We start from the raw sequence: 23,085 nt of genomic DNA on the forward strand, positions 1-23,085 counted from the left end.
TGGGACGCAGCACGAATCCTACAGACTAGTCAGTGTGTGTTACTATAGTGAATTTTTTATCAAATACAAATACAAATAATTTATTGAATTTAAAACATACATTAACATTTACACTTGTATACCTTAACTAATACAGAAACAAAAAAACAAACGGTGAACATTTTTGCTGACTACCGTCAACACCGACAATATCACTCTATCAATAGTCCGGATATAAAGGACAATGACCAAAAGTGGTCCAAATGTCCACCACTAATGAGACCTATATTGGCTTATAGTCCATTAAATAGAGATTAAATTTCAGTATGGGACGAAAAAAAAATAAGCTGTCAGTAAAAAGTTATGACCGTATGAAAAATTGTAGTAGTTTACACGCTAATCTCAGGAACTACTGCTCTGATTTGAAAAATTATGTTTCTTATGAATAGCCCATTTATCAAGGATGGTTTTAAGTTATATAACATCACCCTACAACCAACAGAGGCGGAGCAGCGACCACCCGACCATAATTCCAATATTGTTGTCTTTCTTCTGAGCTTATTTTTTTCCTTTAGCGAGAATCTAACACGGCACACTAAGCGACATGACATAACATGCATAGATTAATCCAAAATGTGCGATAGATAGAATGATATGAAAAACATTTTTCGGATGAAAAGGTGAAAAACATGACTTTTCATTCAGTCATAACTTTTTACTGACAGCATATTTTTGATTGCGGTTTGGTTATAATGAATCAGTATTTAGTAGACTATTTTATTACATAGGTCTCGTTAGTGGTGGACATTTGGACCACACTCCATACATTTTTGGTCATTGTCCTTTGGGCAGCCTACTCATCACTTATAATAACTATATTTCCAATCCAAATACAGCGTGACTGTTTATGAAATTTTCGATAGTTTCGATGATTCAGATAATAAAATTAATTTACATCAATGCTTTACAGCTTCAATGAGCAAATTATAATATTTTCTTCTATGCAGAGAATCTAATACTTGTCTAATATACAGTGTTTACTGTCATTTAGAGAAATTGAAGAGACATAGATATTATAACTTCTTTAACCCTGAATTTCAAGATCCAAACATCGTGTATTGCAAAACTTTTATACCATTTAAAAAAAACTACCGTACCCGTTAAATATTTCAGCAAAATGGAGCAATTTGTAATATAAATGAAACGACAAACTAAATAATAATATTATTACATTCCAGTACATTACCTTAGTTATCTACCTACATCATAAATTCAATTTTGTACGTAAACTTTTCTTAAGTGTTGTGAAGATTGGTGTGATTTACATTAATTAAATATGAAGAGTCAGGACTACATTCCAATACGCATTTGACCGCATGTGGGTCATGATTTTTACCTTCATTTGTTCAGATGTGAAAAGGTTATATGCCAAAATTGACTCTACATACTTAATTATAAAATCAGAAATGACTTGGATCTCTTATTATGTAAAGCGTTTCAGCGAATTTTCATTTGTTCAAGAAACATTTGTTTCGATATACGTAAATTGTGTATGCTAGTCATATTGTACAGCCACTTTAAAATTTATTAAGTAAACTCGATAAGTAATGTATTTTCTTGATTGTTGTATTGATTGAAATTAATGTAAGTGGGCTCAAAAATTGAATAGCAATAATTTTGGACTATACCTATTTCTTTTATTCTATACTAGTTTTGAATAAACACTTTTGGGTGATGCAATTTTTATGTAAATATTTAAAATAAGTTCCAACTAAAGAAAACAATGAACCTAGTTGTATTTTTTCAATTTGAACTTTGCGAAATTCTCTTTTGAGCCCATATAATTCTTCGCAAAACTGACTAATGTAAATATAAAACGTTTTGCATGATAACATATTTTTAAGGTGTTAACAGCTCAACGATATCGTAAAGTTAATTCTATCGAATAGTCAAATTTAACATAAGAGGCCGTTTTTAAACATTTTAACAGATACCTAAGCCAAAGACGCTAGTCATTCTAATCTCATACATTTATGCAGTTAAATTCATAGTAGTTACATATTTATAACCAAATTGTTTCGGTATTTGTAAAATAAAACCGTATTTATTATCTAACTCCCGTATGTTATAACGTTTTCTCAGAGATTTGGGGTAGAGTCGGGGAAATTTTACATGTACGCAATATTTAAACGATATTTTTTCCTCGGCCCCACCTCCCCTCGAGTAAGGAATCGTGATAGCGTACGGATTAAGACTGTTTTGGTAAATCCATTTTGTCAATGGCCGCATTGTGCATTCCGTGTAAATATAATGTAAGGAACTTGTCTAAATAATGAACATGTGTAAAATGAAATAAATTGTCTAAAATGTATATCGGTGTTTATTTTACTAACTTCAAAATAATTCATTACATCTAAATAAACAAAATAAAGTTATAAAATGTTTGTACGTTAATACAGTTAAGAATATTTACTCTTTTGACCAAATACTGCAGACAAATCTACCTTCAATTGGTCTATTTTATTCACCCCTAATCAGATCTCGTTTCGATTATGACTTTATTTACTACTCTTTATGCAATTACAAGTGCACACTTGGTATCAAGGTGAAGTAGTGAATGACTCTATTAAAAAAACTAAAATCTAAAAAGACCTATAGGTCTTTACCATCTCTATTGTAAGATTGACTGGTTTTAAGCCCTGAGATCTATCGGTATCGGATCTTTTGGTATTACCCCAACACTACTCTCATTAGAATATCATCTTTCACATCACCTCAGTGATATTCATGCTGCGGCCTGGCGTAGTGCGGGTTGGTCACACTATTCCGGTTGAGGTAGCGCGCGATGTGGGCAATCACGATGCTCTCTCCGCCCACCGTCTTCCAGAACGACGCAGCTTCCGAACGGACGAACTCACTCTGACCGCATTCCTGCGAAGGTAACACTTTATTCAAATTCTTTCAGGCAGAACCCATTTAATTGTTAATAGTTCCCGAATGTAGAGACACAAAGGCTCTTGGGAGCCCGCATGTTCCTTAGATGAACTGATGACCTCAAGAAGATAATAGTTATAGGATGAAAAAACTGGCGGATTGGCAGAAATGACGATGCTGAGATACAAGCAAATGTAAGTAATGTCTTCGGGATTACAATCGATTTTCTAACCTTAATGTATGTACTTCATTGTCTGCACAACCACATACTTATACATGTGATGTGAGTTGTTTATTTATGATATGAATCTTTAGCGCTAATAGATAAATAAGAGTAACGGTTGGATAGTTATTTTTTATCTTCTGAAGGTAACTTTTAGTATAATCTTTTTCAGTGAAGCACTATCATTGCTATCACAAGTTTGGCACTAAGTAATGTAAGTAATAAACGAATTGTTTTCTGAAAATGGCAAAGAACTTTCGCAGATATCAGGTCAAACAACGCAGACTAGAGCCTAAGTGATCATGCCCGGGCTAATTCAATGACGGCCGACGGATAGCCTCGAATATCGGTCTGGAAACTACACGGCCAATACTCACCGACGGTATATCCGTCGTGTTCTGGATATGGACCTGAAACAGATTTAATTTTATAGATTTACTATCATTTTCTTGTTATTTCTTATTCAAATAACTATCACGCTCGACCATAATAAATTATTGGATACACTTACGATTTGAGCACTGCTAGTTCTTGCGACGAATTTGTCAATGACAGATCTGAATGTTCCGAGATTTTTTGCGTCCTGATGAATTATAAAAAGCAAATTATTTTATGTGAAAATGGTGTGTTGAGTGTCTATTCGACAAATACGACAGCGCCATCTAGTATACATCAGTGAGAAATAAATAACAGCAGTCTAGAGGAATTATACGCAAATCAGTCAAATTCCGATAGAGGACGCAACGAATCCATATCTTTTGTAGAAATTCCGACTCCTGACGGGGTTATTACTATTTTTTAAGAAATGTTAGAGATCCGGCTCGAAGGACCGCTTTTGAAATCCAACATAGTAGGAGTAGGTACATCTAGCTTTACCGCTCCAATCTTGGATCGGTATTTGTTTCACGACCACTGTGGCAAACGTGTAATTTCCGTCAATCTGAGTTCACGATATAGCCGCAGTCAAGTATGTAATTACATGAGCGATTACTAAAGGTATCAGTTGCGGTTAACAACTACCATTACCGAAGGTAATAGAAGTCACCCTATTGCTATATTCAAGAAAAAATGGTTATATTGTACCTACCTTATACCCCATGTCGCAGGCTGACTCAGTAGCACAGGTGCTCTGCGGCGTGACGACCACAGACCTCGCCTTGCTTTCCGCCATAGAGTACCGGGACTTCACGAGATCGTACACCTATAAGGCACAAAAGATCCATGCTGAATTTAGGACCATACTGGATACTTATCGGATCACCGATCGTCGACATAGAAGCGCAAAATTACGAAACGACATTGTCACAATTCCTGACTCAATGGAATATTTATTTTCACTTCTATTTACGATTACAGGTAATTGCTATTTGATGCAGACAGCATTAGAAAGAGACAAAGTGAAAAGAACTGATTGATATTGTCTAACATTATAAAGATTTAATAGTAAAATAAATGAATGAAAAACACTAACAGTTCCCACGTCCTGCTCGTTGATATCCCTGAGCAGGTCGCTGAAGGTCTCCTGGTAGAGCGCCGCCATCCACGGCTGCGTGAAGAACTCATACAGGTCGTCGATCTCACCCATCTGCATTCATTTTGATTTAAATATAAGGTGAAATGCAATTAAAACTTAGCAATTGAAAGCTTATTGCACAAACATAGCGCTCGTAGTTCTTTCGTAGACGTTTAAAAGCTCTGCTGCATATGCTGCAAATATACATAAGTAGTTTTAGACTGCGGAATGCAAAAAAGCCAAGACACGAACTAGACAACTAACTCTACTGCAAGCTTTTTTTGTTAAAATGCGTTTTCAAGGAGAAGCTTCGTTAAATCTAAACCTGTCATTTTGAAAAGAATGCTCGCCATGCAGTGCAGTGTGTTCAGTAGCAAGTAGGTGCCGCGCTTATTCGTTGTAAGCGAGTGGTCCTGATGAACCCATACCTTGTATCTTGCCAGCAGCTTGTTGAAGAACGCTTCATGCTTGCCATATAGCTGGCGCAGCAGCTCCGGCGAGAAGTGGCTCTTGGAAAGGCACGTGACGCTCACCACGCAGTGCAGCGCGTTCAGTTGCAAGCGGACTTAGTTTGCGCGCTTGTCCGTTACTATCATATGCCTCGATGAACTAATACCTTGTATCTCGCCAACAGCTTGTTGAACAACGCTTCATGCTTGCCATACAGCTGGCTCAGCAGCTCCGGCGAGAAATGCTTCTTGGAGAGGCACGTGACGCTCGCCACGCAGTGCAGCGCGTTCAGTTGCAAGCGTACTTAGTTTGCGCGCTTGTCCGTTACTAGCGTGTGGCTTTCATTAACCATTACCTTGTATCTTGCCAGCAGCTTGTTGAAGAAGGCCTCATGCTTGCCATACAGCTGGCTCAGCAGCTCCGGCGAGAAGTGCCTCTTGGAGAGGCACGTGACGCTTGCCACGCAGTGCAGCGCGTTCAGTTGCAAGCGTACTTAATTTCCGCGCTTGTCCGTTACTATCCTATGCCTCGATGAACTAATACCTTGTATCTAGCCAGCAGCTTGTTGAAGAAGGCCTCGTGCTTGCCATACAGCTGGCTCAGCAGCTCCGGCGAGAAGTGCCTCTTGGAGAGGCACGTGACTCTCGCCACGCAGTGCAGCGCGTTCAGTTGCAAGCGTACTTAGTTTCCGCGCTTGTCCGTTACTATCCTATGCCTCGATGAACTAATACCTTGTATCTAGCCAGCAGCTTGTTGAAGAAGGCTTCATGCTTGCCATACAGCTGGCTCAACAGCTCCGACGAGAAGTGCCTCTTCGAGAGGCACGTGAAGCTCGCCACGCAGTGCAGCGCGTTCAGTTGCAAGCGGAAGTAGTTGCCGCGCTTGTCCCTAACTATCCTGTGCCCTGATGACTAATACCTTGTATCTAGCCAGCAGCTTGTTGAAGAACGCTTCGTGCTTGCCATACAGCTGGCTCAGCAGCTCCGGCGAGAAGTGCCTCTTGGAGAGGCACGTGACGCTCGCCACGCAGTGCAGCGCGTTCAGTTGCAAGCGTACTTAGTTTGCGCGCTTGTCCGTTACTATCCTATGCCTCGATGAACGAATACCTTATATCTTGCCAGCAGCTTGTTGAAGAACGCTTCATGCTTGCCATACAGCTGGCTCAGCAGCTCCGGCGAGAAGTGCCTCTTGGAGAGGCACGTGACAATCGCCACGCAGTGCAGCGCGTTCAGTTGCAAGCGTTACTATCCTATGCCTCGATGAACTAATACCTTGTATCTAGCTAGCAGCTTGTTGAAGAACGCTTCGTGCTTGCCATACAGCTGGCTCAGCAGTTCCGGCGAGAAGTGCCTCTTGGAGAGGCACGTGACGCTCGCCACGCAGTGCAGCGCGTTCAGTTGTAAGCGGAAGTAGTTGCCGCGCTTGTCCGTTACTAGCGTGTGGCCCTGATAAGAGATGGATTGAGAATTCAAAAGTTAATAGATTGTGTTGTCACTGTTACGCTAAGCGGCGGAAAAAAATTAAGTGTTATTTTCTATTTGTTGCGCGTCTTTGTGATTTCGAATCTTTTCCTACTCAGACTTCTAAATACCAAGGAGATCTGTTCTACAACTTGGATCTACTACGCAAGTTGGGATGTATGCTTGTGGTCCTACTAATTTCTCATAACTTACTATTTTTCCATTATTTATTTGTTTGCCGACGGTATGAAGGAAATTATCACTTCACGGGATTTATTGCAACAATATCTATTTTAACGGTAAATTATATTTACCCTCCCGACGTTTCGGCTCGGTTGCACGCTCAGATCATAGAAAGAGAATAGATATGAAGTCGCGCTAAACTACAACGAGAACCAGTGTCCCCACATTTCCCCCACCACAGCTCCCACACACACATTCAACTGTGTAAAAACAAAGCGACTGAGAGTCTACGACAACATGTGCAACCGTCTTAAAAGTGCTGTGATTGGCCAGAAGGCGTGAATTATGGCCAATCAATGGCCGCGTGACGTGACGCACACATAGAAAACGCTAGTGAGAGAACAAAGATAAAATGGAGTCGACAAGATATCGATACTTTAAATCGCTAGGGGCAAGGCTCGAAACTGGTTTCACAAAATACTTATGTCTGAAAACCTTTTTATTATTATACGTTAATAATAGCTACTATCACGCATTTACTTTTTAATTATGGCGATCTGCGTACCGCATATGTTTACCAAAATAATGCCTATATTAGGCTTTCAACTAGCTCTTATAGTAATTACATAGTTGACAGTTACTAATTACTTCTACTGTTATTTTTTTTTTGTAAAATCTTATAATCGCAAGTAACACATCATTTTTTTGGGTGGTAAAGCAAACAGTGACATGTATTCTAGGCTCTGACATGCCAAATCAGCCTGATGTCATTGCACCAGCTGCAAAAAAGACGTACATTTTAGTCCACCTAAATTGAAAACGAAATAATCTTACAGGTGTTACCTATGCATTCCGAAAATGCTTGGCATGCGGTAAAAAAATGTCCTGATTTTGCCTGATGTTTACCCTACATCAATTTTTTTTGTGCATGTAATTTACGTGTCATTTATTTTTATTTTATTCATTATGTTCACTATATTTAGGAAGGAGTATAGTTTTTCTTGCTTTGATTAAAATTTACAAGTTATATAGGTATTATTGAGCTCTAGTGTAATTTCAATGAAATTAAGGGTCAAAAAAGTTTTAGCCATATTTAAATAAAAAATATACATTGATTCCTCGCAAATTATACGTATGTTTATTTGTAATACTATAATGTTCTCAAAAAATATAAAACCAATATACTTTTATACAAAAAAAATATTACTTTTTGAGTAAACAGTATAGCGGTCCCACAGACCGCACGTCGCAGACGGCGTGACAAAAAAATCACGTCGTCGGTTAAAGGTTAAAATTACAAAATGGAAAATTATAATTTACTTCTATTTATCGATAATAGGAAACCGCATTAGAACACGAGCACGGCACTATGTTACGACCGGCACATGCGGCCGTACTGTGTATTTTCACACGACAGTGGATATCGGAAGAAATTAAATACATTGCGCAGTAGTTGAGCACGACATAAAGTGGTTGCTAACTAAATCGTCAATGTACAAGTGTGTTAGAATTTTTATCACCACTGATTTCGATATCGCAGTAACTGTTACGGCACTGAATTCGTTCGTAAAAATGTTTAGTTTTTTTTATTAAGCAAAATACCAATGGATTTGCAATACTTACATGTAGTAAATGACTCCATTGTTCCTGTAGTTCGTTCGTTTCACTTGTTTTATTGCACGTAACGACGCATTATCCAAAATATCGGAGAACATTTCCTTAGTACGACTGAATCGCGACTAACCTAGCTACGCGGCCGATGTTCGTTTCTGGGCATATCGCGGAGACACGCGCCACGCCCCCGTTTCACATCTATTCCCTTCTATGATCTGAGGTTGCACGAGTCATGGTCGCGGGCAGACTGAAGAGATGCGGCGTCGTCTGCTCCGGCGCGATGAGTTTTCTTCACCCACCCGCATTTGCACAATATTTTCGTCAGTGGTACAGTCAGTCCGACAAACTACACTAACAGTGTCCGGGTTTCTCTGAGACGGCCTAGAACGCGATTTGTACTTCGTTATCACCGGATTCCACGCTGATGATAGGTTAAATCCATCTTCTCGATTGAAATTCTTATGCTTTTTAATTTCAATGGCTTCACGTATCAACCTAACATGGTAATGCCTATCAGTTGAGAGGATTTTCGGGTCATGAAATAAATAAATAAATCCCGTGAAGTGATAATTTTATAGTAAAAAATGCAACATAATGGTATGAAGGAAATAAAGAAAACCATTAAAAACACGTAGTTCAACCACTATAGTTTTACCTGATGTGGCAACGAGAGCTGCACCTCCATTGGTATCACAGGCCCCGGCTTCCTAACAGTCAGGTAGTACACCGGCCCCGGTAAAGTCGAGAACTGCACGATTGGCGACTCAAACTTCATCACCGGTTGCCATCTAAAAGTTATTTTGATTTCAATATACCAAACGTGTAATTTTAACGAAAAACCATGCCAAGTTTAAAAAGTATACCTATGCCTCACGAATAAAATGAATGAGTTTTAGAGTCACGATTAAAACACAAACGATTTGACAAATCAAATCCTTTACGAAAAAAGCTAATATAAATATTGTATCAATTACTACATTATGGAGATGGAGTGTTTTAACAATTGTGCAGTTACATAAAAAAGATTTATAACCTTCTTGATGTTACCCCCAGATTGATTTTTGTAGCACTGCTCATACTTGCATGAGAGCCTCTGAAACTGTAAATAGAAACAAACATATTATATCAAATATCTACTCTAGATTTTTAAGCTCAGCACTACAAATCAAAAGCTAATCAATTTACAAAACCAAAGGCTTTTGCTCACAGAGTGGGTAAAGATTAATCAAACTGATTAATAATGAACAAGTATGACCCAGCCGATTTCCCATGAGAAAAGGTTGTTTGACCTTCGTGTTGTGTGGCGTTAGTCAATTTAAGGTCACAACAACGATGAAGTATCTTTGTCTCTTGAGGAATCTAGATGAATTAATAACTATCTTGTCGATAAAATATACCCCATTTCTGTTGCAATGCCTCCAAATATTACGAAGTTTGAAATGCCATTTGTATGTAACATCATTACAATACTATGCTAGAGATCATGAATTATATCCCCGATCCCCGCAAATTACAAGATGGTCAGGGTAATAAGACTTGCATCCAGCAATAGACGCTGCCATTGGCTGAAATGATGATGATGATGATAATCACATACTTACGCCAGCAAGCTGGAGCTGTATCTTGGTAAGAGATCAGTCATCGGTTGATCAACGCCGGGGTCACCCATCACGAACGGATCGAGCTTGTGAAGGAATATCCGCGCCAACTACAATTTATCAAACAACTTATGAAAATTAAAATATTGTTATTAAATTACAAAATATGTACCGCTCTCCTAAATGATTTTAACCTGTGTAAGGAGAGCCAGACTCCTCCTCAACATAGACTAAATGATTGACTCAGACATTTTCTTTTCATGTGTAAGACTCCCCGCAGAGTAGACTGCTGCTGTCTTTCCCGAAGACTATAATCCGGGCCTTTTCAAGACGAGAGTGAATAAGCACTTACAGGGCAGATATGTACCATACTAGACTGCATCCCACTTAACACCAGGTGCGATTGTGGTCAAATACCAGCCTTTTTATGCATAAAAAAAGATCTTTGGTCGGCGCATGATTTGGTCAGACTGACAATTTTGTACCTATAGCAAAAATAAACTGGAACAGAGACCATTGCAGGCTCAAATGATTTCAATATTCTTAACAAGCTCAGTGTCAATGTCAGTTGGACTTTTTATATGCAAGATTGCTAAAGTCTAGTGCGTGAACTGTAAGACTTAGATCCTGATTGAATTAATTTGTTAAAATTAGATAACATCATCTATTATTTGTCCACAAGAAAATAAATTGTATGATACACGCCATCGCGCATAGGTAATTGAGTTTAGCCTTGCACGGAGATCGTCTAATAATACTGTCACCTAGAGAGGTTCTATGCTACAAAAATATTCACAACTAGCCAAAGATCACAAGTGCCTAAGACTTCACATGCATAGACACATTTGATAGAGTAAGTAATCGCAGTAGCATTTTTTTTTTTTCAAACAAAGAAAAATTAAAATTTAACCAAGATGAGCTCTACGAGCTGGGGCAGAAAAGTTCTCGAGTGACGACCACGGGCCGGAAAACCTAGTGTGGGCAGGCCTTCCACTAGGTGGACCAACGATCTAGTGAAGGTCACGGAAGGTACCTGGATGTGAGCATCACAGGACCGGTCGTTATGGAAATCCTTGGGGAGACCTTTGTCCAGCATGAACGTTATTTGGCTCCATATCCCTCTTACGCATCGTTCTGAATTCAGTAGTTATCAAGCTCATCTGTAATTCTGAATTATAAAATTCCATATTATCGTATTTTGGTTTTGTCCTGTCAAAAGTTTTCGAGTCCACACGTAACTAACATATGATAAACATTTAAACTCCTTTAATCCCATGACAGATTTTCTCTGTCGAAAATGACTAACCGCTTCGCCCACGTCTTCGGAACAGTAGTAGTGGTGCGGGACCCTCGCTGCATATAGCCTCCGAGAGTATCTGGTGCAGGGCCCGGCGCCATAGATGTGCGGATCGTTGGTCTCGAACGACGGGCCTACTATCAGGCCTCCGTCGTACACTAGACCGCTTTCGTTTATGGCTAAAAATTTTAATCTGTTTATTTAAGACATTTCTATCCTCTATTAGTGTTCATTTATCGCTGAAAGTTAGGATGTCTTTATTAATGAACGCTTCTAACTTCTATCCTCTAATGGTGAGAAGAGATGTTATGAGAGAGAAAGAGAGATGCATAAACCTACATTGTATCTGAAATTCTGAAACCCAGATAGAACACAGTTATGTTACCTATAGCATTGCAGCTCTGAACTGAACCGAAAAAATGCAGAATATTTATAAGTGTACTTATTTGGTACATTTTGAACCCTCCATTCTTGGACTCTATAACAGCTACAACAACATCCACCCATGATACTACATAAAATACTTTCCCAAATGTAAAGCTCACCTTTAAAAGCATTGATGTCAATAGCTTTCAGGCCGTAGTAAAAGAAGGCAAAACATGGCAGCCTGATGGCATGGAGTGGCGCCATGAGATGGATCTCCTCGATCCTTGCATCAACCTGCCTCCAACCGGCCAAGCAGCACTGCCTCAGAATTCGGAACCCAAGTCTCTCCAGGTTCCCTTGAATTCTTCCGTCCACCTGTCAATTAGATAACCTGGTTGTAGTTCAAAAATAAAATCAAGTCATATATAAATCTTTGAGTTGACCGTTTGCTCTATGCAATGACTCTAAGGCTAAGAACTCATAGTGCGATTTTAACCCGCACCCGCCGCGGTTGCGGGCCCGTAAATCTTATAATAACCGCGCAAATAACCGCTCCCGTGAGTTTTGAAATAAAACCGCAATTCCACAACCGCCGCGGGCGCGGGTGAAAATCGCGCCGTGAGTTCTTAGCCTAACCCTCAGATCATAGAAGGGCTCTAACCTAAACACTCTGGATCTTAAGTAGGCTAGTTTTTGTAGGCGGGATTTTGAAACAAGAATTAAGAATTACCGTCTCATTATTGAAGCAGTTAACCCTCAAGGCAGACGAGTCCTCGGGCGGGAAGGGCTCCACAAAAGCCACCATTTTTGGCACCAATCCCAGCTCCAGAAGAGCGGATAGGCAGTTGTAAGCCTCCACGCACTCCCCGTACACCACTACTTGGTTCTCTTCGCTGAGGCAGTTCTTTGTGTCCTCTGTAATAATGCCAAGCTAGCTACTTACAGCACAACAACGTCAACAACGGTTTTCAAGGCGAGAGTGAATAGGCACTTACAGGGCAGATATGTACCATCCTAGACCGCATCCCACTTAACACCAGGTGCGATTGTGGTCAAATACCTGCCTTGTTATGCATAAAAAAAAAAAAAAAACTAAAGGTATTGACAAGTTTTATCGTTACAACGAATAATGTGATTGATTGACCCCCCAAATGCCCCTTATTCACCTCATAGTCGTACTAAAAGCCATTTAGCATACTTAAACTAGGTATATCTAATCCGTCTTACTTGCATCACTGATCATGCGCATGAGTTTCCTCATGCAGGAGTTCGCTTCGAAGAGAGAGTTGATCAACATCAGATTATCTGGCATTTCTGGAGGCGCAGGGACCCGGTCCGGCTGGTATTCCGGGTTATCCATCAGGATCCTGTCACATGGCTTTCCTTTCCTAATATTTGTAGGTAAGTCAAGTGAGTCATTTGTCTCCCCAGGTACAAACATTACAAAAAAAATCTAATTTTTTATATGTATTAAGAAAACGTTTCGTGTACTAACTCGACCTCTTTCACCAATTCAAGCGATTGGTGTAAGTAATCTGGATGCTGAAATTGTTTGCCACAAGTAAGGACCAGCTCATCATAAAACTTCACACCACCGCTTTTCAGTTGGATACATTTCATTTTCCTGAAAGAATTAAATAACCTGAAATGGTGGACTTTACTTGCCACAAAGAACATTTACTTGTCGATAAATAATACATTATGTACAGTCACGGAATGAAAAGGTTCGTCAGTTTTCAAATTGATTCCTTCAACGAATCGCGAGCACATATTACCTTTTGAAACTATGTTACAGAATAATCTCGAGTTATAGAAAATAATCTTTAACTGTTGCTTGGTAAAGTTCAAAATTAGTCAGATCGAAGTTGTTTGACGATTTATCTTTTCAAGAAGATTATTGATAAACTAAAACCTTCTTGTTGGTTCAACCTGCCATTATCATTTCTATATAAAAAAAAAACTACATTTTGTAACATTGCACTGATGGGATAGAAAAATAAACAAGCAAAACCTTATTCGTTAGCAAACGTCATATTTATTTAAATGTTAGCAGCACTGTGTCTTGCACTATAATGTTGGCAGGTTTGACTCTTACAGTGCAAGCGAAAACCGACACTAAGGTGACGAACCTTTTCATTCCGCGACTGTACAAAGGATGATTCATTCTAAGGACGTTTAGAGCACCAAGTACCTACAATACTTCGATGCAAGAGGAGGATGACCTGTAGGTAAAAATTTGGAGAGCCCGGGAGGAGAGTCACATGTCTAATAAGAGAACGTTAAAGCTTCAACCACACCGTGTGCAGATCACTATCGCCGGCGCGATCAAAGGCCAATGAGAGGTCGCGCAACCCGATGACAGTTCACGCGACCTGTCATTTCCCTATGATCGCGCCATGATCGCGTCGGTGATGGCTATCTGCACGCGTTGGTGTGGTTGAATCATTAAGTTAACTATTCACCTGTCAATATTAACCATGACAGCAGACATGACATCCACATAGTAGTAGAACGGCACGCTCTTGAGATACCGGTCCGAATACCGTCCCTCATGAGAGATGCACGTGTCAGCCGCCTTGAGGCACTCCACCACCGTCGGGAGGCCGTGCTCAGACACCAGGGTCACGTTGCTGAACGTTAGGTACTGTGACGCGGGGCTGTGATAAAAAAAAATTGAACTAAACAAAAGCCAAAGCAGTACGTAGGCACTCTCATAGACATAGAAATAAATATTAGTTGATACACAAAAGTCCTACCTTACAATATAAGTTTCAGCAAAGCAGATTAGATGTAACTAAAATACATAGTCGTACCCCATTATCAAAGACTCCAGAAAAGCCAGTCCAGTCCGACTGGCTCCAACGACCACGATACTGTTGTTGACGAACACCTTGGGAAGGCAGGACAGCGGCCGCTCTAGCACCCATAGAGCGAAAGGCATTGCCCTGAATAAAAGATATTGGAGTAGATAGAATATTTTAAATCATAAATTACTCCTAGCAATAAGCTTCCGAAAGTTAGGAAGCAGTTTCACTACTCTACGTTTCAGCCAATGGCCTTCCGCTGCTAGGCAAGTCGGGCAGTGCTGGACCGGTTTTTGTGGAAAGCCTTTTCCACAAAAACCGGTCCAGCACTGCCCGAAATCAATTGAGTCCCGCGATCTTCTTAGTTCATCGGTCCACCGAGGCTAGAACATTGAAAAACAAAAGTGGTCTATATTCACATTTAAAAAGGTTTTTGACATGTAACATCAAGTTCATCTCTTCATCAGAAGTTTTTTGCCCTTTGAAATCGTCAATCATCAGCCCAAAGTATACCACATTTACTCACATATCCTGGAATATCTTGTCCAGCTCCTTATTCCCGCTGATGTTGGGCACGGCTCGCCGCGGGCGCACCGGTGTCATGTGCCCCGCCAGCGACATCAGGTTGCGGCTCGCGCTCTGATACAAAACTAAACGGTGAACATCTTCATGACCCAGTCAAGATTTTCACTGAGTAATGGTTTAAAAATTTATCGGCAATTTGACTAGCATTGCTGTAAATGTGTGATAACGTCAATTGCTGTGAAAATAATAAAAATGTAAATAAAAAGCGAAGCGATCTGAAAAGCGGATATATTATTTATTTACATGGTTACTAGGTAACGGGTTATAAATATTTTACCAAGTATGATCTAAAGATCCACTGACATGTATTGGCAGGTCAGCCACTTCGATAATGAAATACAGAACAGTTAAGGAGAATGAAACAGGTAACGTACCACATCTCCTTTAGCGAACAGCCTGCAGATCCAAAGGAGAGTCGTGTAGTGCGACTGTCGAAGAATGTCCCGCATGTACCAGCGCCCGTGCGGTTCCAACGCCGGCGACATGACGCCTGCCAACACCTGGTCCAAATAGCTTAGTAACATAGAGGCGATACTGTATTAAATTATTGCAATCAGTACCAAATTGCTTACTGTGCCGTCCGTGCAAGGTCGTCGAGGTTCTGGGTCCAAATCATACTGCGTTCGTATTGCGGTGCCGTCCTCTAGAGGTCTACAAACACAAAAATATGTAAGCTATTTGTATGCTTATTTGCTGTTGAGAAGCCAACTTATTTTAAACCTTAAATCTTTCTTTTTTATGTGACAGGAGGCAAACTAGCAGACGGATCACCTGATGGTAAGTGATTACCGTCGCCCATAGGCACCCGCAGTCCCAGGGTCGTTACAGGTCGTTGCCGGCCTTTAAGGTGAAGATACGCTCTCTTCTTGAAAGCTTGCAGGTCGTATCGGTCTTATCTCAAAGTAGGTATAAAAGCAATCATAAAATTACCACTCGCTGATTATGATAATGAGGGTCACTTACCCAAGTATAACCATGCCGATCGGCTGCTTCTGGCTCAAAAGGATGAAGGAGTACAAAGTGCGGGAATACAGAGTCGAGTCGAAGAGCTCCATCAGAGACTGTCCACGAGGAGTGTGCTCCAAGATGTCATTCAGGTAGACCACGTCGCTGGCTTCTCCCGGACGCACCTGGACGTCTCTGGAAGCAGATTTTTTAAGCCATTCTGGGAGTGGATAGTCAATGCCCTGTACATTCCAACCGTTCAGCGTTTTTTCGCATTGACTACCCACTCCCAGAATGGTTTAAGCTAAGTTGGGACATAGCATGCATGTTTGAACGAACATTTACAGCACGCTTTCAAGTTTGAAAATCATATTAAATCGTCCAATCTAAAAATAGTTTATATTGTTACAGTAAACATTACGTAGCAAGGATCTACAGTTTGAGGGTCAATAAATAAATGACGAACAAGTACCTACCTAAATAGAAGTCCGATAGTAATGTAAGCGATAAGACAGAAATATAAAAATTCTTACCCTCTTACAGAATTAACGTGAGCAACGTAAAGCGTCTCATTTATAAACCGCATCCGAGTTCCATAAGGGGTCACCAGCTGGAAGCGTATTTTACAACCATAAAAAACATAGTTTCCAAAAGATCAAATCTAGCATCAAAAATTTCAAATCCAAAAGAAAATTCCATTCAAACCATTGTGCATTGTCACCACATTCACATAAATTTCTAGAACGTACCGTGAAGTGTTCTAAAAGTGGAAATGAAGGGTGGTTAGATGGGAGGCACATGACACAGTAATCCCTGTCAGGGAACAGCTCATAAGCTGCTTCCAGCATGTCGAATCCATATCTAAAAAAGTAAAGCAGCAAAATAAAAGCCTGGAATGTTAACAAGCAAGCTGACAAGCAATAGAAATAGGTGAGAGTTGAAGAAAATTTTAGGGCAAAGTCCTTACAAAAGCTTTAGAAAAGTTTAAGTACCTTTCATCATAATCCGGGTGCATCGCAAAAAGTTCCAGAAGAAAAGCATTTGGTGGTCCCGAGTAACGGATAGGTTCTGGCTGTCTGTCTGCCACCGCCGTTGTTGAGACTGCCATGCAATATTTTTATTCGAAATATCTAGTTCATATTAATTATAACTTTTATAATACCTCACAGATACCAATAAATATAAAGAGAGACTTTATAACCAACTTACACGAAGTGCTTGTTCTTCTGCTGAACTCGGATTAAGGGCTATATTTCACTGGGACACCATGGCGGCGCAACCAGTCGCCGGCTACCAACAAAATGTATACAGCTCTATAGAGAGTTACTCACCTGGTGTCCGTTTGGTTGCGCAAAGCTGCATACATTTTGTTGGTAGCGTCGACTGGTTGCGCCGCCATGGTGTCCCGGTGAAATATAGCCCTAATACTTACTTTTGAGTTTATCTTTTTTTGCAATTTTTTCGTCGACGGACATTTCTTTTTTGGACTTGTCGTCCAACACTTTCATGATGCTCTCAGCTAATCTGCGAAACAATTGAGGCTATTGACGATCAACTTAAGTCAATCATAAGATAATTTTAAGAGAGTCCACTTTATCTGTTGATTCTGAACACTCATGATCTCCAACACTTCTTTAGAAGTAACTAAACTACTACGCCAAAATGTTATAGTCTGATGTATAAAAGATGGATGATACAATATTATAAATTGTATCCATTGAATACCTATACTACACGTTCAATAATATAAGGGACTATCGATATCACCAATAATCACCATGGTAAAAAAGAATAAAAAAAAACAATGTAGTACCCTCTTTCCATAGTATCATAAGACAGCATCTTCGGCACCCTTAGCAGATCAGTGTCAATGTTGACGATGTCGAACTCCAGTTCCTCCTCCTCGTCTTCCAGAAGATTGAGGATGTCCAGCTGAGTGAGGGGAGGGGTGGGCGCGCGGGATGCCACAGGGAAGGCCTCTGAGCGAAACTCGTTGAATTCGTCGTCGTTGAACAGCCAGGTTACCTAACATTATAATAAACAATGGCGCAAGTACACTATGCGGCAAATTGACCGAGACGAAGCGCTAGATCGCGCACCAAAGTATGGGCACGCACGGTTGTGGATAGGAGAAAGTAACCGAGATGGTGTTCACACTATTACCTCTCGCCCAATATTCCGCATAGTGTACTTGTGCCATAATAAATGTAAGACTTTTTTAAGGCTAGAACAAAGCACACAAGCTATTATAAAGAATTGTTTAAAGCCAGAATGCCCAGAATAGAGCTACGCAAGCTTAAGGGATTACAAGATTACATTGTAGATAAGAATACCTTACAAAAACTACACTTGTAATAAAATAATAATAAAAATTATAACATACCCTGGACTTGGCGCTAGGTCGCGAAAAATCCATTTGGTGTGTAGAAGAAGGTTGCTGCTCCATGTGGTTCAGGCCGCTAGTAGATAAACTGAAAGTGTGACTAATCTATAGGTAATTATACAGGGTGGAATTTTGTAATGCCACCTGGAGGGAAAGTACTCTTAATACTGTAAATAGAAAATTTTACTGAAAGAAAACATTCCTTTATTTTTGAAAAGAAAGAGAAGTGCATTCAAAGATTTTTGAAAATTTTTCGAACATTCACTACCATACCATACAATTTTCTGTAAAGTAACATAATTAAAATAATTTAAGATTTCATGGTTTTCCTTTCATTTTATTTATGAAGTTTGTTAGAGAGATTTCATCCTTTTACTTAACCCTAACGATCGATGTAATAAAAATACAGGGTGTAATTTTTAACAGATTTTAGTTGGCTCGATTCCCGGGTGTGGCAAGCATATTTTTGGAAATCTTTAAATGCAGTTCTATTTCTTTTCAAAAATAAAGGAATGTTTTCTTTGAGAAAAAATTTCTATCTACAATATTAAGAGTACTTTCCCTTCAGGTGGCATTACAAAATTCCACCCTGTATAACCAAATTCACTAGCGTCTACTATCCCGTTCAATAGGCTACCAACCTAACGGAGGCTTCCAGGTCTCTGCTGTACTTATGGGTGTAATAACCTTCCAGGTGTCGAAGTCCGCCGAAAGAGGATAGCTCGAAAGACTCCTCCAGCGCTTCGAGGTTTATCTGCGTATTGAGACACATCACGCCTACTGCTAGTTCCTTGTGCTGGAATTGGACAACTGATCAAGTGAACACTAAGTATTCAAGTAATAAATGAGAGCAGAGATCAGCCAAAATTTTAAACTTCAGTATTACTTAGTTATAGCCTCACCAGGAACATAAAAACCCTCGCCATGTTGCGGAAAACTAATGGTACTAATTTCTTTTAATGGCAACAGTAACTGAAATCTTCATTGACATGTCACCTTGCATGTCAGTCTATTGCTGTCAAAGTGTAAACAAACTTTATTTTAAATGTGCGCAATTGATTTTGTGAATTAAATTGCTAAAATATTTTTATAGTCGTGAAAGAAAAGTGGTTCACAATGTGTTAAAGTATTTTTCGAAGAGAAATACTAAGGGTTCGGACAATATTTTCATTGAATAATGTTTCCGACAAAAGTTGTCAAATTGACTGACATGTTTATCGTATAGTACAGTCCACTATGAAAATTAGCTGCGGTTTGTTTCAACTACCTATTTTAAAGTTTTTTGTCACTTTCTAAGTGTTGAATTTTATGGAATTGGGAAAGTACCGAGTTTGAAGCGTTCATGAGCACACATTGCAGTTGAATATTCAAGTTCTGAATTTGATTATTGACGAATAATAAAATAAATCCTACTAACTCGATACCTATAATAATATTTTTTCGTTAATTTATGAAAATATCAAATTAGCCCGTAATCCAGAATCCTGATACATAAAGTTAGCCTATTAATTTAAGACAGGTACGACTGTACTCAGTGTTGCACTATCAAATGCAATTGACGCGCCTCTATGCCAGGGTTTTTATGTTCCTGGTCAGGCTATAGAGTTTAAGCCGGATATATTTACGAATCATCCCCAAGCAGACTCTGTATTGGAATCCCCAAGGAAAACGTAAACGTGGTCGCCCCAAGCATATTTGGCGGCGCACTGTAGCAAACGAGGCAAAGAAAATCGGCAAGACCTGGAGCGAGATCAAACGCGAAGCTCAAGACCGAACGCGATGGAGGACTGTTGTGGACGCTCTCTGCCCCATCTAGGGGACATAGGACCTTAAGTCAAGTTACGTCACACTAGAGAGTTTTGTGTCGTGTCGTTACGGCTTCTGATGTTTGTATGAAATCGATTCCGTTCTTATGCGTCACGACACAACACGAGAGACAAAATAATATGAACACGTCTTTAGTCCTACCTCGCACACTAACAGCACTCGTTCCGACTCCGGGTGGCGCGAGATGAGCTCGCTCACGTAGAACTCCCCGTACATTTGCTGGAGGCGTGGAGAGTGCCGCTCTATTATGGGAACTATGTCGTCGTTATCTTCTTCACTGAAAAGCAGCCAGTTATTAGTAAACAAATGAAAATAACACAAATAAATTATGGACTGGAAGAGTTAAACAAACTTAGAGCCTTATAGTACCTAAGGTGTGCGTGTGCTGTGCTATGTACATGAAAAACACCCTAGATTTCGACAACGACCGGCATGTTTTGTACCGATCTCAACAGCCGGTTGCAGCAACGCGACTGCGACCAAGTTAGGGTTAGAGTCACCGAGTAAGTACTTACATTTAGCGCCAATGACTGCAATGATCTGCGCGATAGCGACTGTCACAAAAAGATCGCTAATAAACAAACGGTCCTGCGCTGCTCGCATCCTACGTCTACGTCATCAATAGTGTCCACTAACACAGCCCTCCGTATGCGCAGGCGCGGACTGACCTCGGCCCGGTCGGCGATGCACAGCGCCGGCAGCATCTGGCATTCTGGCCGGGCACGCCGGAACGGGCCCGGAGCGGGACTGACCGGGAACTATACGTCATCAATAGTGTGGACTAACACAGCCCTCCGTATGCGCAGGCGCGGGCTGACCTCGGCCCGGTCGGCGATGCACAGCGCCGGCAGCATCTGGCATTCTGGCCGGGCACGCCGCACAGTGTTGCCACGGCCGGACAAAAACCAAATTTTGGAAACTGACCGTAAACGAAAATTGATTAACTATTATTCAAACTGAATATGTGTGTCGTGAAAATGCAAAATATTGAGGATAGATTGCTAACAGAAATGAAAATATGACTGGTCAAAGTAGGGCGTCCGATAACAAGGTTTCCTTGGAACAAAAATATTGCTTTATTCATTTAGGCACTGTTTTGTCAATTGACAATATTTACACGATTAAAAATATGGGTTCTAGAGTTCAAGGTACTGTCTTTTAGAAAATGTATTTGTGTTTATAGAACTTCAGCCTATTTATTTAATAAAAATTAACAAAATCAGTGATTGAAAACGACCTTAAAAATTATACTCACAAGGCTGAAAGTACATACTTTCCATTACTTTCCGTAACGAAATATTGATAGAAATTATCCTCAGATATTATATTTTCATGTTGTAAAAACAAATTTTGCTACGACATACTACCCGCGCTGTTTTTAGCGATTTTCGAAACTAAGAATTTTTCCGAGGCGCTGTTTGAGAATTGGATCAAGTTCCTGTAAACAAGCGGTCAATTACACATGGTAACATACTTAACGTCATTACAAAGGTTCACCAAGAAATACATTTGGATGATATAAGCCTATCGAGCTGTGGAAAGCCACAAACCCTAATCATTAAGCTGAAGTTAGATGATATTTTGCATTAATTTTTGTTCCAAGTTTGTACTAAAATATGTACCAATTTCAAAACTAAAAAATGTATTTTTCTATTAGATATAGTTATATTCTATACAAATCTGACAAAAGGTAGTAAGTTCAGATCGAAAATAATTTTGTCCGTTACCTACTATGAACCGGCAACACTGTGCGCCGGAACGGGCCCGGAGCAGGACTGACCGGGAACTATACGTCATCAGTAGTGTCCACTAACACAGCCCTCCGTATGCGCAGGCGCGGGCTGACCTCGGCCCGGTCGGCGATGCACAGCGCCGGCAGCATCTCGCCGGGCACGCCGCGCTCCATCGCCTGCACCCGCCGGAACGGGCCCGGAGCGGGACTGACCGGGAACTATGCGTCATCAATAGTGTGGACTAACACAGCCCTCCGTATGCGCAGACGCGGGCTGACCTCGGCCCGGTCGGCGATGCACAGCGCCGGCAGCATCTCGCCGGGCACGCCGCGCTCCATCGCCTGCACCCGCCGGAACGGGCCCGGAGCGGGACTGACCGGGAACTATGCGTCATCAATAGTGTGGACTAACACAGCCCTCCGTATGCGCAGACGCGGGCTGACCTCGGCCCGGTCGGCGATGCACAGCGCCGGCAGCAACTCGCCGGGCACGCCGCGCTCCATCGCCTGCACCCGCCGGAACGAAGCCTCGGAGCGGGACTGCCCGGGAACTAGCACTGCAATGTGGAGATTAACCTCATCGTAGCGTAAGATGAAGCCCTTTATTAAAGGGTAGTGCCAGTATAAGTCTTATTAAGAGGCAGGTCATTTTAATTTCGACCACGAGGGTTTCTCCAGCACATAAGATTTTCTATCTTGATTTCCTCTGAGCTAGCTAAATTTTGGATTTGACATCACTAGTTACTGGTTACGGTGCATTTTCTGCACTTACCATGTAGGTAGGTATGTCTCGAAGCTAATTTCGAGCGAGCGTACAAGGAGACAATGTATAAACAAAGACTCTTTTGACGTATACCTATCTGCCAAATATTGGTCAAAATCTTTTCATTGCTGAAGTGTCTGTCTACTCAGAAACCTCATAAGAGCACGAACTAAGACCGAGCCAATGTAACGCACGTGGGTATGACGTCAGCAGCTTGAGCATGGCGACGTGCTGCAGGTAGGGGTCGTGCATGAACATGGACTTGAGCAGGCTGTCCACTAGTTCGCGCGCGTACGCCGGGTTCCAGCACAGCAGGCGGATGTGACGTGTTGCTATAGCGAACAAGTGACATAACGCACGCGGGTATGACGTCAGCGGCTTGAGCATGGCGACGTGCTGCAGGTAGGGGTCGTGCATGAACATGGACTT

General features: G+C 40.8%; 1 protein-coding gene across 1 annotated transcript; it reads right to left on the bottom strand.

Annotated features, from left to right (window-relative positions):
- Positions 1-2,359: 2,359 nt before the first annotated feature.
- On the bottom strand, positions 2,360-18,405 carry LOC114351464 (cilia- and flagella-associated protein 61). Its single transcript, XM_028302703.1, has 26 exons — positions 18,335-18,405; positions 17,765-17,976; positions 17,384-17,475; positions 16,944-17,052; positions 16,701-16,812; positions 16,485-16,561; positions 15,970-16,146; positions 15,579-15,657; positions 15,381-15,506; positions 14,948-15,060; positions 14,431-14,562; positions 14,080-14,274; positions 13,113-13,241; positions 12,845-13,005; positions 12,348-12,532; positions 11,797-11,992; positions 11,261-11,430; positions 9,958-10,064; positions 9,390-9,455; positions 9,012-9,144; positions 6,371-6,544; positions 4,608-4,721; positions 4,224-4,337; positions 3,648-3,719; positions 3,514-3,546; positions 2,360-2,910 (listed from the first exon to the last, which is right to left on the bottom strand). The coding sequence occupies exons 1-26, from the start codon at positions 18,395-18,397 to the stop codon at positions 2,755-2,757; spliced, it is 3,297 nt and encodes a 1,098-aa protein (XP_028158504.1). The 5' UTR covers positions 18,398-18,405; the 3' UTR covers positions 2,360-2,754.
- Positions 18,406-23,085: the final 4,680 nt, after the last annotated feature.

This window comes from Ostrinia furnacalis, unplaced genomic scaffold, assembly GCF_004193835.3.
Source record: "Ostrinia furnacalis isolate ACB-3 unplaced genomic scaffold, ASM419383v2 OfSCF1145, whole genome shotgun sequence".
NCBI classification, from domain to species: Eukaryota; Metazoa; Arthropoda; class Insecta; order Lepidoptera; family Crambidae; genus Ostrinia; species Ostrinia furnacalis.

Excerpts from the sequence above, each read along its gene's own strand:
- LOC114351464 (XM_028302703.1), bottom strand. The coding sequence starts at position 18,397 with ATGGAGCAGCAACCTTCTTCTACACACCAAATGGATTTTTCGCGACCT. Across the intron at positions 12,533-12,844 it reads GCGCATGATCAGTGATGCAA|AGGACACAAAGAACTGCCTC; the intron begins GTAAGACGGATT and ends GCATTATTACAG. Across the intron at positions 2,911-3,513 it reads ACACGACGGATATACCGTCG|GAATGCGGTCAGAGTGAGTT; the intron begins GTGAGTATTGGC and ends TTACCTTCGCAG.